The sequence below is a fragment of the Procambarus clarkii genome, chromosome 94 (genome assembly GCF_040958095.1).
Source record: "Procambarus clarkii isolate CNS0578487 chromosome 94, FALCON_Pclarkii_2.0, whole genome shotgun sequence".
NCBI classification, from domain to species: Eukaryota; Metazoa; Arthropoda; class Malacostraca; order Decapoda; family Cambaridae; genus Procambarus; species Procambarus clarkii.
Window position 1 is genome coordinate 2,929,794 of NC_091243.1, and position 16,915 is coordinate 2,946,708.

A 16,915-nucleotide genomic window follows, 5' to 3' on the forward strand; every position below is an offset into this window, starting at 1 on the left:
TATCTATCTATCTATCTATCTATTTATCTATCTATTTATCTATCTATCTATCTATCTATCTATCTATCTATCTATCTATCTATCTATCTATCTATCTATCTATCTATTCATCTAGCTGTTTATCCCTCCATCCATCTTTTTACACCATTAACATAATAAAGAGAGCAGCTTCTGTCGCCAGCAGGAATGGATCGGGACTACCAATTAATGTGAGACTTCAACAACGGGAAGATAGATTGGGAGAACAAAGACCCACATGGAGGACCAGACACATGGAGAGCTAAGCTGCTGGACGCGGCAACAAGAAACTTTCTAAGCCAACACATCAAGGGACCGACAAGAATGAGAGAAGATGAACCAGCCATGCTTGATCTGATATTTACCCAAAATAAGTGGGATATAAGGGAAGTTAGGTTGGAGGTACCATTGGGAATGAGTGATCACAGTGTATTGATCTTTGAGTACCTGGTAGAGCTAGGGTTTAACTCTCCCCAAAAAGAACTATTAAACAAAAGGCTTGCATACCGAAAGGGAAATTATGAGGAGATGAGAAGTATCCTAAGGGATATACCATTGGACACCGACCTCAGAGCTAGGTCTGTACAAGACATGATGGACCATGTCACTCAAAGTGTCAGAAGGCAGTAAACAGGTTCATCTCGGCCCAAAAGGAAAAATCCGAGAAGCAAAAGAAGAATCCATGGTTTAATAGGGCATGTATGGAAGCAAAGGAACTGAACAAAAGGGCGTGGAGGAACTTCCAAAATAACAGAACACCCGAGAGCAGAGAGGGATACCAGAGAACCGGGAATGAATATGTTAGTGTGAGAAGCAGATAAAAATTATGAAAATGATATAGCAAACAAAGCCAAGACCAGGCACCGGGGTCACGCCCCCAGGACAGTCCCTGGAGTAAGGGGTCAAGCCACCAGGATGGTGCCTGGAGTGAGGGGTCAGCCCCCAGGACGGTGCCTGGAGTGAGGGGTCTGCCCCCAGGACGGTGCCTGGAGTGAGGGGTCACGCCCCCAGGACGATGCCTGGAGTGAGGGGTCACGCCCCCAGGACGGTGCCTGGAGTGAGGGGTCACGCCCCCAGGACGGTGCCTAGAGTAAGGGGTCACGCCCCCAGGACGGTGCCTGGAGTGAGGGGTCACGCCCCCAGGACGGTGCCTGGAGTCAGGGGTCTGCCCCCAGGACGTCTACCAACCCGGAAGACACACTAATGAACTTTATCCACATGACAGTTATATAATACGATATAGAACTATACCATTTATATAATACATAATGTCCCTGCACGGTGTATTATATAATAGCCTCCACAATCCTCTAGTTATTTCACTTGGAGAATGGAACTAGAGAATATAATTGGAAGAGGGGTGCAGGAAGTATAGTTTGTTTCCCAGGTTTTTCAGTGGTTCTGAGGTCTCTTTCTCTGAGCAAACAGTCCTGCTTGATACCTGCTTGATGGGGTTCTGGGAGTTTTTCTACTCTCCAAGCCCGGCCCGAGGTCAGGCTTGACTTTTGAGAGCTTGGTCCACCAGTCTGTTGCTTGGAGCGGCCCGCAGGTTTACATATCCACCAGAGCCCGGTTGGTCCGTCACACCATGGAGAAAAATATATTGTTTTCTCTTGAAGATGTCCACACTTGTTCCGGCGATATTTTTTACTGGCTGGGAGGATGTTGATCAACCGTGGGTCTCTGTTGTTTATACAGTGTTCTCTGATTGTGCCTATGGCACCCCTGCTCTTCACTGGATCTCTTCTGCATTTTCTTCCATATCGTTTACTCCAATATGTTGTTATTTTACTGTGTAGATTTGGGACCTGGTCCTCCAATATTTTTCACGTGCATATTATTTGAAATCTCTTTCGCCTTTTTTCTAGTGAGTACATTTGGAGACCTTTTAGACGATGAAAATAATCTAGGTGCTTTATCGCGTCTATGTATGCCGTATATGTACTCAGTATTTCGTCTATTTCAACAATCTCGCCTGCTTTGAAGGGGAAAGTGAGTACTGAGCAGAACTCAGGACAGGACCGTACAAGTGATTTGTATAGTACAACCACTGTGATAGGATCCCCTGGATTTGAAAGTTCTCATAATCCATCCTACAATTTTTCTCGCTGAAGCAATATTTGCTTGGTTATGCTCCCTAAAATTTTGGTCGTCAGACATCATTATTCCCAAATCCTTTACATGATGCTTTCCTACTATGGGCGGATTTGATTGTGTTTTGTACTCTGTATTATGTTTAAGGTCCTCATTTTTACCGTAACTAAGTACCTGGAATTTATCACTGTTAAACATAATGTTTTACTGTTAAACCCAGTCGAGAACTTTATTAATATCTGCCTGAAGTTTTTCAGTGTCATCAGCAGGATAATTTTCATGATGATTTCTGTGTCATCTGCAAAGGATGATACGAAGTTGTGACTTGTATTTTTGTCTATATATGATATGAGAATAAGGAAAAGCAGTAGTGCATGGACTGTACCCTAAGGTACAGAGCTTTTAACTGCGCTTGGACTCGATTATATATATTTGACTGTTACTCTTTGTGTCCTGTTCGGCAGAAAACTGAGTATCCAGTGTCCTACTTTACCGGTTATACTCATTGATCTCATTTTGGTGCTATCACTCCATCCTGAGGTTATCTTGAGATGATTTCTGGGCTTTAGTGTCCCCGCGGCCCGGTCCTCGACTAGGCCTCCACCCCCAGGAAGCAGCCCGTGACAGCTGACTAACACCCAGGTACCTATTTTACTGCTAGGTAACAGGGGCATAGGGTGAAAGAAACTCTGCCTATTGTTTCTCGCCGGCGCCCGGGATCGAACCCGGGACCACAGGATTACAAGTCCAGCGTGCTGTCCACTTGGCCGACCGGCACCCTCGCTCGGCCAATCGGCTCTATGGTCACATTTATCGAATGGCTTTTTTTTTTAATAACATATTAGGTACATCTGCATTAGTGCAGCTACCCTAGACTATATGAAGTGGAGTACAGTGTGTCAAAAACGAATGCCTTTGCGAAATTTGTGTACACCACATCTGCATTCGGTTTTTCTTCTAATGCTTCAGTGACTTTGTCGTAGTAGTCAATTAGCTGTGAGAAGCATAATTTTTCCGCTCTAAATCCATGTTGGCCAGGATTGTGAAGGTCATTGGTTTCCATGAAACTGGTGACCTGAGTCCTGACCACTCTCTCAAATACTTTTGTTATGTGGGACGTTAGTGCAACTGGTCTATAATTCTTTGCCAATGCTTTGCTCCCTCCCCTGTGTACAGGGACTATGTCTGCTGCTTTAAGCGCATTTGGTATCTTCCCCGTGTCCAAGCTCTTCCTCTACATTATACTGAGTGACTGACACCTTACTTTTCTTTATACATATATAATGAATTCCTTGAATCTGGACCCGGTGCTGAGTGCATGGGCATGTTTTCAATTTTTCTTTCAAAATCTGCCACGATAGTGTTGATATCAGTTATATTTATAGAGGTCTAGATACCACGCATAAAGAAGTTTTCCGGATCTTCCACTTTCATACTGTTTATTGTCTCATCCGAAATGGAGTTAAACTAACTCTTACCGCCCCGCTATAGCGGCATTTGCAGCGCCTGCGGCTTTTTGTTAAAATAATTCAAACTTTTTTCGATTTATCCTCAGACAGTCATGGCGCTCCCATTGGCTACTTCATCTCCTTAATCAGCCAAAGAATCTTAGTTACCGTCTGTGGAGCTTCACTATTGCACCGTAATATGAAAGCAATTGAATACGTAAGAATTGAGGGAACCAAAGATCAGAGAACAAGTTCAATGCAGCAAGATGTACGAAACAGGTGTACGACAGGGACGAGGTGTACGACTGGGACGAGCTGTACGACAGGGACGAGCTGTACGACAGGGACGAGCTGTACTACAGGGACGAGCTGTACGACAGGGACGAGCTGTACGACAGGGACGAGCTGTACGACAGGGACGAGGTGTACGACAGGGACGAAGTGACGTTTTTTACGATATAATAACAAAAGTTTCAACTGCACTCCATTATGAATAAGCATCGGCTCTCAAATGTCAACGTGTTCAAGGCCCTGAAGTTGTGGTTGGCTTCTTGGGCTTGTAAGTTTGTGGCTAGGTTTAGTTAGGTTAGGTTAGGTTAGGTTTGTTTAGGAGGTTAGGTTAGGTAAGGTTAGGTTAGGAGGTTAGGTTAGGAGGTTAGGTTGGGTTAGGAGGCTAGGTTAGGCTAGGAGGCTAGGTTAGGTTAGGAGGTTAAGTTAAGTTAGGTTAGGAGGTTGGGTTAGGTTAGGTTAGGTTAGATTTGGAGGTTAAGTTACTCCAGGCTAGGTTTGGTGGTTGGTTTTGGTTTAGTTAGAAGTTAGGTTAGGCTAGGCTAGGCTAGGTTAGGTTAGGTTAGGTTAGGTTAAGAGGTTAGGTTAGGCTTAAAGGTTTTATTTTTTTACGCAGTGGGAAATCAGGAGAACGGGCTGCAGGGAGAGCGAACCTTACTGGGCCGCTGGTTCATATGTAAATAAGATAATTCCCATGGAATTGGTAGGCTTCACACCGGATAATTAATAATCATCAGGCGAGGGGGGGGGGGGGGGAGGTTCAGGAATTGGGTTTCAGTCCCATCACGTGCGGTCAGGTGAATGCTATTGAGAAAATACATAAAATATACGCACACATTTACTCATTATTACAGATATATCTTCAGTGAAGTAATTAAAAAACTTGAACACTATAAACTGTTCAACTTATGTGTGAAAAGTTTTCACACCACGAACTTAAGCCATCTTGGTAGCTTATGGTGTCCCCCTCCCCCTCTAACGCCTCCAGCACCACCCCTCCTGCCCCACCCCTTCCAGCCCCACCCCCTCTCCAGCCCCACCCCCCCTCTCCAGCCCCACCCCCCTCTCCAGCCCCACCCCTCCTCTCCAGCCCCACCCCCCTCTCCAGCCCCACCCCCCTCTCCAGCCCCACCCCCCTCTCCAGCCCCACCCCCCTCTCCAGCCCCACCCCCCCTCTCCAGCCCCCCCCCCCCCCACTCCAGCCCCACCCTCCAGCACAACTCTTGATGATGCGATTGGTGTGCAAACGACCAGACGGCGCGAAAAATAATCAAAACAAGTTTCTTAGACTGGCAACTGTTAATGGACTTAGACTCAGTGTAATTGCAGAACTGCTGCTATTAAGACAAGTACATTAATTTGAAGAGTTTGTGGCTGTAAGAGCAAGAGACTTCTCGCTCTTGGGGAGAGTAACTTCCTACACACCCGCTGAGCTTTATACAATTTTTCGAGTCAATGTGGTTCTCAGTTTAATGTGTCGATCTTCACATTCAAAACTAGAATATAATCATTCGTTCTTTAGTAATAATTGTTTAAAAAGTCTTTTTTCCATTTTGGCTAACCGAAGTTGCCAGTTACTTTTCCATTTCATTACAAACTTGAAGTGGCCAAACTTTTTCACCATTACCAATGGTAATGGTAAGGTTACCATTAGGTTAGGGACGGCATTACCAATGGTAATGGTAGGAAAATTTCCCTGTTAACGTATCATCGGTAATGGTTAGAAAATATACTGGTAATGTGTCAACGGTAATATGGTAGAAAACTCTTTCATAGTATAACGGGACAAAAGTTCATGGTGAATGAACCTGTAATTAAAAAAAACCGAGAGTTATACATAGAATTGTGCAAGAAAGAATGTGAAGTAATAAATGAAAGATCCTCGATAGTTCTAGAGCTGGAGACAGGAGACCTTCCCAGTGATGGAATGAGCGAGATGGAGCTGAAGACTGCAGAGTTGAGGAGACAGTTCAAGGAGCCGGATGAGACGAAGTCTGTGGGACCAGATGTAGGCTCCCATCCGACACTGAGAGAGGCCTCTGGGGTCCACAGCCTCCCACTTGCAATACTCATCAACTCGTCAAACGAACTTATCTGCCAGGGTTATGAAGACAGAGAGTCCCATTAAATTTAATAAAAGAGGAGAGAGGTGTTGGAGGTTGGAGGACTGCGTATTCCATGATTGTCAGAACATATTTGACAAAGTCCTGAAAGACTGAGTCCTATATGAACTTGACAGGCAGGATAGCATAACTGGGAAAGGACCGGGAAGGGATAGAGAACATTAAAATGGTAGGAAACAGAGGGTAACGACGAGAGTCGAAGAGGCCAGGAGTTAATACTGACGTGCCTCAAAGATTGTTATTAGATCGCATTGTATTTCCGATACATGTTAACGACCAGACAGAACAAATATGGTTCTCGAGAGAAGTGTATGCCAAAGTCAATTCACGACCGAAACGCCCCGGGTTCGATTCTTACTGTAGGACGGAGATCATCGGGCATGTTTCCTTTTGGTTAATGCCACTATTCACCAAAACTAAATAGATATCAGGTAGGGAAAGGAGGGAATTATCAAGAGGAAGCACCAAACTATTACGACTGTATAGCACATAGTATAACGGCCCAGAATAAGGATCTGACAAGAGCTAACAGTTCAACCCTGCAAAGCGTAAACAAGTGAACAAATACACGAGCACATACAATTGAGTACAGGAACGTGAAGAAACACGCACACACACACACACGCACACACACACACACACACACACACACACACACACACACACACACACACACACACATACACACGCACACACACACACACACACACACACACACACACACACACACACACACACACACACACACACACACACACACACACACACACACACACACACATACACACATCAGTGGACCTAATAGCTGAGTAACGGCCTCATAGCTGAGTGGACAGCACTCTGGACTCGTAATCCTAGGGTCCGGGTTCGATCCCCGTTGATGGCAGAAACAAAATGGCCAGAGTTTCTTTAACCCTGATGCCCCAGTTACGTATTAGTAAGTAGGTACCTGGGAGATAAACAGCTATTTCTGACTGCTTCCTGGGGGGTGTGTGTGTGTGAGGGGGGGGGGGGTAGTTAGTAACAGTTGATTGAGTGACAGTTAAGAGGCAGGCCGAAAGAGCAGAGTTCAACCCCCGCAAGCACAACTAGGTGAATATAACCTGGTGAATACACACACAAATCCCTACCACTATCATCTAAGCATTCAGTCTCATTTCCTGGGAGTCTCATCCTTCCCTACTCCTCTCCCATCTCCAGCTCCTCCTTCACCACCCTCTCTCTACTTCCCTCTTGCAGTCTCATCATCATACTCCTCGCTGATCGCTCTGTGCTAATCATGCTACTATCTTTTTCCCTCCTAACACCCTTCCCTCTGAGCCCCTCCATCCCTCTTCAGTCACGAACCGTCGACGACTCTACCTCCTCCCTCTTCTCCCTCACCATCACATCCATATCCACCCCCAGTAACAATCCACATTACCCTCTAGCTCTCCTAAATCCTCCAACAACCCCCTCCCTCGTTCCTTTTATCTGCTACATTCCAAACCATTACCCCAAAATAATCCATGCACCAAATTCCTCGCCCACCACCTCGATTTCCACACAACTGAGCCCCTCTTTCTCCCCTGTCCCCTAAACCACCGCTTCTCTGCCATCCTCTCACACCACAACCCTCCAATCTGTACCTCCTCTCCATCCACCCTCTGTGTACAGATCCTCGGCCTCCTGCTCTCACTTTCTCGTTCCGTAATACTGGTAATACCTCGCTCCCTCCAGTGACAATCTCCGCACCCTTTGGTCGTCGTTAATCTGCCACGTGTCGCATATATCCCTTCGCCTACTACACTGCCAATCACTGTACTGTAATCTCCTTCTGCTGTCATACAGGAGCCCCAACGCTCTTTCCACTCTTCCCCTGCACTGTTTCACCCACCTCAAACACTACTTTAGTTCTGCTCCTAGTTATTCTCCCGCTTGCAGACCCCGTCACCCCCTTCTCACCACTTACCTGCTCGTTTCCAACTTCTAGCTCGCTCTTTGTTCGGATCTACCCTACATGAACGCCATTAGTTTCCTCATAATCTACCAACTGGTTGCCTCTGGCGCCACCCCCTCATATGCACGCCATACTCTTCCTCCTCACTCTGGCACTTATCGTTGCTACAGAATGGAGCAGAGTGACTTGGGCAAAAGTGCAGGAATTGTCTGAAAGATGACTACGCGTTGTCAACCCAACTGAATTTCAGGTGAAAAGAAGGGGAAGGGACGCAGTAACAAAGTGACAGTTTCTTTCACCTGAGGGGCCTGTTCACCTAGTAGTAAATAGGTACCTGGGAGATAGACAGCTGTTAGAGGATGCTTTTGGGATGTGTGTGTGGGTGCGAGTTAGAGAGAAATAAATGTAGAAGACATAAGAGAGGTAAAAAATAGATCGGTCAAAAAGGCGGGGTTCAAGAGCTTAGAGCTCGAATCTGCAGGCACAAATAGTAAAAAAAACATTCACACATACTTATACATACACACACACATACACTCACCATCACCACACACAGAGGTACCTGATAGCTGAGAGGTCAGCGCTCTGGACTCGTAATCCTAGGGACCGGACTCGATCCCCGGAGATGACAGAAACCTATGGGCAGAGTTTCTTTCACCTTGAAGCCCCTGTAACCTAGCAATAAATAGTTACCTGGGAACTTGACAGCTGTTACGGGCTGCATCCTGGGTGTGTGTGTGCATGAAAAAAATATTTAGTAGTTAGTAACAGTTGATTGATTGACAGTTGAGAGGCGGGGCGAAAGAGCATAGCTCAACCCCCGCAAGCACAAATAGGTCAATACACACACACACACACACACACACACACACACACACACACACACACACACACACACACACACACAACAACAACAACAACAACAACAACAACACAATCACTTGAATCAGCTTTACAGAAATTACCAAGCATCGTTTCCCAGTTGTGTGGAAGAAAACATGATTTACCATTCAGATTTCCATTCCAACGGCCCGTGACCGCTGGAGCGCGGGAACACCGTGACCGCTGGAGCGCGGGAACACCGGGCACAACCACCAACCCAAACATTTGCTAGTGTTTTACTACAAATATTTTCCATGCAGATGAAGAGAGAAACCAATACGCAACTCTTTTTTTTATCCTGTATGGGTAATTGAACAATGCAGGGTTGGAACAGACCTTAGAGAACGAGATTGCGTTGCCAACTGGTAAGGATGTGGGTTTTATACTCGCCTAGTTGTGCTTGTGGGGGTTTGAGATTCGGCTCTTTCGTCTCGCCTCTGAATTGTCAGTTAACTGGTGTGCAGGTTTCAGAGCCTATTGGGCTCCTATCCCATCAGGATGTGAAACTGTGTGTATGGAGTCTGCCTCGACTTCATCACTTTCTAATGCATTCTATTTGTTCACTATTCTGACAGCAAAAATTTATTTCTAATATCTGTATGGCTGAATTGAGAACTAAGTTTTCTCTGATGTCTCCTCGTTCGAGATCCGCCCATGCGAAATATTCTATCTTTATCCACCCTGTCAATTCCTCTGAGAATCTTGTAGGTGGCAATCATGTCTCCTCATCTCTTCTGTCATCCATTGACGTGAGGTTTAATTTCTGTAGCATTTCCTGGCAGTTCGTACCTCTCAGCTCTGGGACTAGTCTGGAGGCATACATCTGAACTTTCTCTAGCTTCGTCTCATGTTTGAAGAGATATGGACTCCACACTAGAGCCGAATATTCCAGGATTGGTCTGACATTTAGAATATACAAGGTTGCGAAGTATTCCGTACACGCGTTTCTAATGGCAGTTCTGTTGCCCAGCGTCTGTTTATGTAACCACCTGTACAATTAAAAAGATCTCGCATATGTTGCTGATTATATCCTTTTGTGGTGGCTTCGGGATATAAGTTTTCTCAACCTGAATTTTGAAAGAGTTCATCTGTCAATGCTGGTCAGCTTGGTACTGTGTGTCTGGTCTTCTAGCTGCTCCCTGCACCTATTTTCATTACTTGACAATTATTTGAGTTAAAATCTAGTAGTCATTTATTGGAAAATTCTTTCACTTTGTTCAGCTCAATTGCAGTTTCATGTTATCTTCCTTTGACAGTCATTCTCATCATGTTTGCCTTATTAGTAAACATTTGGAGGAATAAGTCTATATCATACGGAAGATCGTTTCAGTCTGTCAGAAATAGGATAGGTCCGAATACACTCCGATGGTGACATATCTCTATTCGAGAACTCTTCCCTCGCAGAAACTCGCTGTTTTCTCTTGCTAAGGTACTCTCTTATTCACTAGAGCACCTTACCTGTCATGCCTGCCTGCTTCTCCAGCTTATGCATCAGCCTTTTATGGGGTACTGTGTCAAAGACTTTCCGACATTTAAAAAATATAAAGCTTCGCCCATCTTCTCTTTCTTATCTATTTTTTGTTGTCTGGTCATAAAATTATATTGTTCCAGTGAGGCAACAGTTACATTCCTTGAACCCGTATTGGTGGTGTGTTACCAGGTACCTTCTCTCCAGATATGTTACTTGCTCTCCTCTCATAATCTTCTAATTATCGTTGTATGGCATACAAGTTTGGAGACACCTGCCTGAAGTTCAGTACCCTCTTCCTATCACCCTGTTTTATATTTGGACTTAATTAGCTGTCTTCCAGCGTTCTGGCAGGTCTTGTGTTTCCAGTGACTTACTATACACCATAAAGCGTGACATGCATAGTGCCTCTTCAATCTCTCTCTCTCTCTTTTTGTATCTCTGGTGAGATTCTGCCAAGCCCATCAGCCTTCGTCGTGTCCAGTTTCAGCAGTGGTCTTCTAATTTCATTTCTAGTAACATCCACTTCTTCCAATGTTGCTTGGTTAATCACTAACTTTCTCAGTCAAGGTACTACGTCTGAGGTCGTCAGACCTCAGCTTTAATTGGAATATTCTCTCCCTGCATATAATTGGTTCTTGTTTCATTACCATTATGCATTAAGATTCAGTAAGTCGATGCATCAAATATTTCTTCGTGTCAATTAATCCTCGGTTCTTCTCGATCTGACCTTTCAGATCTCTGGGACGATCCACAACGCCGGTCAGAGCGTCCTCTTCAAGGTGGAGAAGGGCACCAAGCACCACGTCAACATCACAGGCGGACCTCTCGTCTACAAGTACCGCTTCGAAGAACTCTACATCCACTTTGGCGTCAATAACGACATGGGTTCAGAGCACCAGATTAACGGTGCAACCTTTCCTGCTGAGGTAGGTATATCGAAGTGAATGTAGCACACACACACACACACACACACACACACATACACACACACACACACACGCACACACACACACACACACACACACACACACACACACACACACACACACACACACACACACACACACACAAAGGGGGCTGAAGGCTGAGTGGACAGCGCTCTAGACTCGTGGACCTAGGGACCGGGGGTTCTATCCCCGGCGCCGGCAGAACACAAAACATACCCCTGTTGCCTAACAGTAAATAGGTACGTGGGAGTTAGACAGCTGTTATGGGCTGCTTCCTGGGTATGTGTGTGTGCTTTCAGCTATTACCCAGAACAAGGGGACATGGGTGGAACCTGCAAACTCAAATGAGACATAGAGATAATAGAAACTTTGGTTTTACCGTGAGAGTAGTGGGGAAATGGACTTAACTAAAGGAGCACATTGTGGAAGCAAACACTATTAATAGCTTTAAAACTAGGTATGATAGAGAAGGACAGGAATCATTGCTTTAAAGAACCGAATGCTAGAAAGACGATATCCAAGAGGCAACGCTCGATCAATCTGGCCCTAATAGGTGAGAAACAATACGTGAGCACACACACACACACACACATACACACACACAAGGAGGGTGAAAGGAGGAACTCTGGCACCAGAGTTTCCAAGAAGAGTCTCAAAGTTTGGTACACCAATGCTGATGGGGTATCCAATAAAGCAGAAGAGATAAAGGAAAGAGTTAGTGAGGCAGACCCAGACATAGTGGCAATAGTGGAAACTAAAATAAATAGCATGATCTCGGAAGCAATCTTTCCCGAGGGGTACCAAGTGATAAGAAAAGAAAGGACACAGAGACAGTGAGGAGGAGTGGCACTCCTAATAAAGCAGAAATGGAAGTTTCATGAGCTGGAAAATCCGGGTACCAATGAAAGCACGAACTCCATACATGGAACTCTGACAGTGGATGGGAAGAAGATTGTAGTCTTGATACTCTACAATCCCCCACCAAACAGTAGAAGGTCCAGGCAAGAGTATGAGGACAGCAACAAGGCATGTTTAGATGAACTGCAGAGGGCAGCAACAATAGCGCATAGAATGAGAGCGAAGCTGCTGGTAATGGGGGACCTAAATCACGGAGAGATAGATTGGGAAACGAGGAATCCCCATGGCGGGAAAGAGACCTGGGGAGCGAAGCTGGTAGACGTTATTAACAGGAATTTCCTAACACAGCATGTGAAGGAAGACACTAGGGAAAGAGGAGGGGATACGCTCAGCCTATTAGACCTCACTTTCACCCAGAATGTAGAAAACATCGAGCATTTGGAGCATGAAATACCACTAGGAGCCAGTGACCATTGTGTCCTAGTCTTTGACTACATGATGGAGCTTAAAATTGTGACCAAAGGACAAGAGGTCCGGGAAAGGAGACTTAATTACAGAAAAAGGGGACTACAGGAGGATAAAGTACTACCTGGGAGAAGTGCAGTGGGAGGAAGAAATTAGAGGAAAAACAGTGCAAGGTATGATCTTCTTCTTGAGGTTATCTTGAGATGATTTCGGGGCTTTAGTGTCCCCGCGGTCCGGTCCTCGACCAGGTCCCCACCCCCAGGAAACAGGCCGTGACAGCTGACTAACACCCAGGTACCTATTTTACTGCTAGGTAACAGGGGCATAGGGTGAAATAAACTCTGCCCATTGTTTCTCTCCGGCGCCCGGGATCGAACCCGGGACCACAGGATCACAAGTCCAGTGTGCTGTCCGCTCGGCCGACTGGCTCCCAAGTCATGATGATGAACCAAGTCATATGGAAATGCAAGGAGGCTGAAGAGAGATTTATTCCAGCAGTAAAGGAAAAAAGCAGGAGGGAATATAATAACCCATGGTTTAATAGACAGTGTCAGGAAGCAAAGGTGAGAAGCAGGAGGGAGTGGAGGAAGTACGGAAGACAAAGGACAGAGGACAACAGGATTAGATGTAATAGAGCTAGGAACGATTATATTAACATAAGACGAGTGTCGGAAAGAAATTATGAGAATGATATTGCAATCAAAGCGAAAACGCAACGTAAATTGCTATATAGCCATATAAGAAGGATGATGTCGGTAAATGAACAAGTGACAAGACTGAGGAAAACAGAAGTGGCATATGCAAAAAGCGACAAGGAAGTCTGCGAGGTACTGAATGCAAGTTTCCATGGAGTATTCACAACCGAGCCTGAGTGGCTCCCATTGTTAGAAGAGATTACCCTAGATGAAAGACTATCAGGTTTAGAGGTGACAGCAGAGGAGGTAATGACACAGTTGACAACACTGGATGTAACTAAAGCGGTTGGACCAGTCAAAGAATCACCGTGGATACTAAAAGAGGCAGCGCAGGCTCTCAGCGTGCCTCTGGCAATGATCTTTAATGAGTCACTTATATCGGGAGAATTGCCCAGTTGCTGGAAGGAGGCAAATGTCGTACCGATTTTCAAGAAAGGTGATAGGGAGGAGGCACTTAACTACAGACCCGTATCACTGACAAGCATCCCCTGCAAAATACTTGAAATAATAATTAGGCTAAGACTTGTTGAGCACCTGGAGAGCACTGGGTTTGTAAACAAGCACCAACATGGATTCTGGACAAGGGAAATCGTGCCTAACAAACCTTTTAGAATTCTATGACAAAGTAACAAGGATAAGGCAGGACAGAGACGGCTGGGCAGACTGCATATTTCTCTACTGCCAAAAGGCTTTTAATACAGTACCGCACATGAGACTGCTATGCAAACCTGAGAGGCAGGCAGGAGTAAGCGGAAAGGCCCTAGCATGGGCGAGGAACTACATAACAGGAAGGAGCCAGAAGGTAATAGTACGGGGGGCGAGAAGTCGGACTGGACTTCAGTAACGAGTGGAGTACCTCAAGGATCGGTGCTGGGACCAATCCTCTTTCTAATTTACGTAAATGATACGTTTACAGGAGTGGAATCATACTTGTCAATGTTTGCGGATGACGCAAAATTAATGAGAAGAGTTGTGACAGATGAGGATTGTAGGATCCTCCAAGAGGACTTAAACAAGTTGCAGAGATGGTCAGGGAAAGGGCTACTGGAGTTCAACACCAGTAAATGTAAAGTTATGGAAATGGAATCAGGTGATAGGCGACCAAAGGGACATTACACAATGAAAGGGAACTGCCTACCTATAACGATTCGAGAAAGAGACCTGGGAGTGGATGTGACACCTAATCTAACTCCTGAGGCACATATAAATAGGATAACGACAGCAGCGTACTCTACACTGGCGAAAATTAGAACTTCATTTAGAAACATATGTGAGAAGGCTTTTAGGGCACTTTACACTGCCTACGTGAGACCAGTCTTAGAGTATGCCGCGCCATCATGGAGCCCCAACCTGAAGAAACCCATAAGGAAACTGGAGAAGGTTCAGAGGTTTGCGACAAACTTGTCCCAGAGTTACGAGGGATGGGATATGAAGAGCGTCTGAAGGAACTGAACGTTACGACACTAGAGAAAAGAAGGGAGAGAGGTGATATGATAGGGACATATAAAATACTCAGGGGAATTGACAAAGTGGAAATAAATGGTATGTTCACACGTAATAATAACAGAACGAGGGGACATGGGTGGAAACTGGAAACTCAGATGAGTTACAAAGAACTGCCAGAAACGCTACGCGTACTAGTGGCTGTACAAGAATGTAACAACTCTTGTATATATCTAAAAAAAAAAAATACAAAGGATGTACTGTGAGTAACGATCAGGTTAGAATGTTTACAGTCCTTTAACTGCGGTGCCGTCATAGATGCTTCACCCGGAGACAATAATGAATGTCTAATTGCTTTCATTGTTTCCTCTCAATAAATATTGCAATGAAGTAATAGATTATTCAATTGGTAGACATAACATGACTATGTCGTGTCTAGTGTTGTGTGTTGCCCAATGATGAAAAAGCTTCAGTGTGGGCCACTTTTGCTTATCGTGGCCTTTATAGTTAGCAATTTTCCCGCAGTTTGATGGAGGCGTATTGATGAAAATCGTCGAACATTTCTAAATAATAACTTATATTATGTATCGGTTCGTTTAGCTACTCATTGATGCATTAATGGAAAGCTAACAAAATTTAAATTAATTAGTTATTTTAGTAAGTCATTTATCGAATGATTTGTTTGATTGTAAATGTGGTGAAATAACTTGTGATATGTGACTTCTCTGCACTGAAAGCTTTGACGTCACTGACACTGTTACTTGTGTTGTCAGCTTGGGTCAAGAGCTGGCCACTTGTGTCAACACCTGAATGCTTATACCAACATGTTCCACATTTATTAACAATTATCCATTTTATTTCTCAAGAAAAGCCTTGCAATAGGCCAAAGGTTTAAAAATATTCCAGTCGACAGGATGGTTGAAATGACGCAAGTGAACACACACAAAGCATGAGAAGTTTGACGTTTCCTAATAGAGTATTTATGCAGCTACAAATACCTGGCCAAGGATTTACCATACAGCCCAATGTAAACCTTATCACTCAGCACAGCATCTTTTGAACATCCACCAAAATACCGCCCAAGAATAATTAAGTCCTTCCTCCGCCCAACTGAGTAGGACCTTCATATATTCTAAGATTATGGATAGCCACTGGAATATTTATAAACATTTTGCTTATCAAAACTGAACTCCTTTATATATGATACAAGTAGAATATTTTTAAATGGGAATATTCTGAAATTATTAGGTGGTGATTGGACGTCTGGTATTGAGAGGCGGACATGAGAGGGCGTCCTCAGTGACTGAAGGAAAACAGCAGAGTAGTCGGGTAAATAGTTTGGTAGTCGTGGTGGATAGAAGCTCAGGGCTCTAGAGATTTTCTTCCCGCCAGGCAGTCAGATAAACCACAATTCATATTCATTTAAATTGCAAGATATCATAGTGTTCTTCGAGTCACTATGGAGTACATATATGGAGTTCATATTACAGAGTATATTTTTGTGTCTTTGATGATGATCTTGCCCGAGTGGACAACCATTTAACTTGTATGTTGCTAGACTTGGGTATATATGTTGATCTTAAAATAACTAAAGTAATATTGTGAATATTCTGCTTATCACGATATCTATTATTCTTGCATAATAATGAAGGTACGAGAAGGATATGTGGGAGTCCCACTGAGTGACTAATATTGTTTACGTGTTTTTCGTTCCTTGTAAACAAATACGTTCCTTGTAAACCATTAACAGCAGGCTACTATTGCTCATAAATCCCTAGGAGAACAACCAAGTGAAACTACCCAAGGAATTCAAATTCTTAGCCTAGGAAAAAGGTAAACCACAGAAACATGTAAAAGTTTACATTTGCCACCCTGATAAATCCCTGGACTATCGTGTGAACCAGCACACTTATTTCATAAGGAATGGTCAAACGTCCAATGCTTTGCTTACTCATTTACGTGATTTTGACAATAATGTGAAATGGAATAACGCTAAAGCTTTTTCCTGTAGCTTTTATTGATGGAAATATAATTGAATTTATCATAATTGGATGTAGTGATAACACTTTGAATTTGTTTCCAAGATTGTATATAATAGATTATTTTTCTTTGTTTCCAAACTGGATTGATTCCCAAATTATGGAGAACATAGTAGACTAGTGGTGCATGGATCACTTCCGGTTCCTTGGTCTGGATGTGCAGCTGTTCTGTGTTTTGGTTTCTCACTGCGCTTCACTCACCGTT

At 44.3% G+C, this 16,915-nt stretch overlaps 1 protein-coding gene across 4 annotated transcripts in view; it reads left to right on the forward strand.

Annotated features, from left to right (window-relative positions):
* CARPA (Carbonic anhydrase-related protein A) overlaps positions 1-16,915 on the forward strand; it is a 339,981-nt gene that overhangs the window by 260,540 nt on the left and 62,526 nt on the right. For all 4 annotated transcript variants that reach the window (XM_045729300.2, XM_069319934.1, XM_045729301.2 and 1 more), the window contains one exon: positions 10,998-11,189. In XM_045729300.2, coding sequence (XP_045585256.1) covers positions 10,998-11,189 — 192 coding nt within the window. The remainder of the gene's footprint in view (positions 1-10,997; positions 11,190-16,915) is intronic.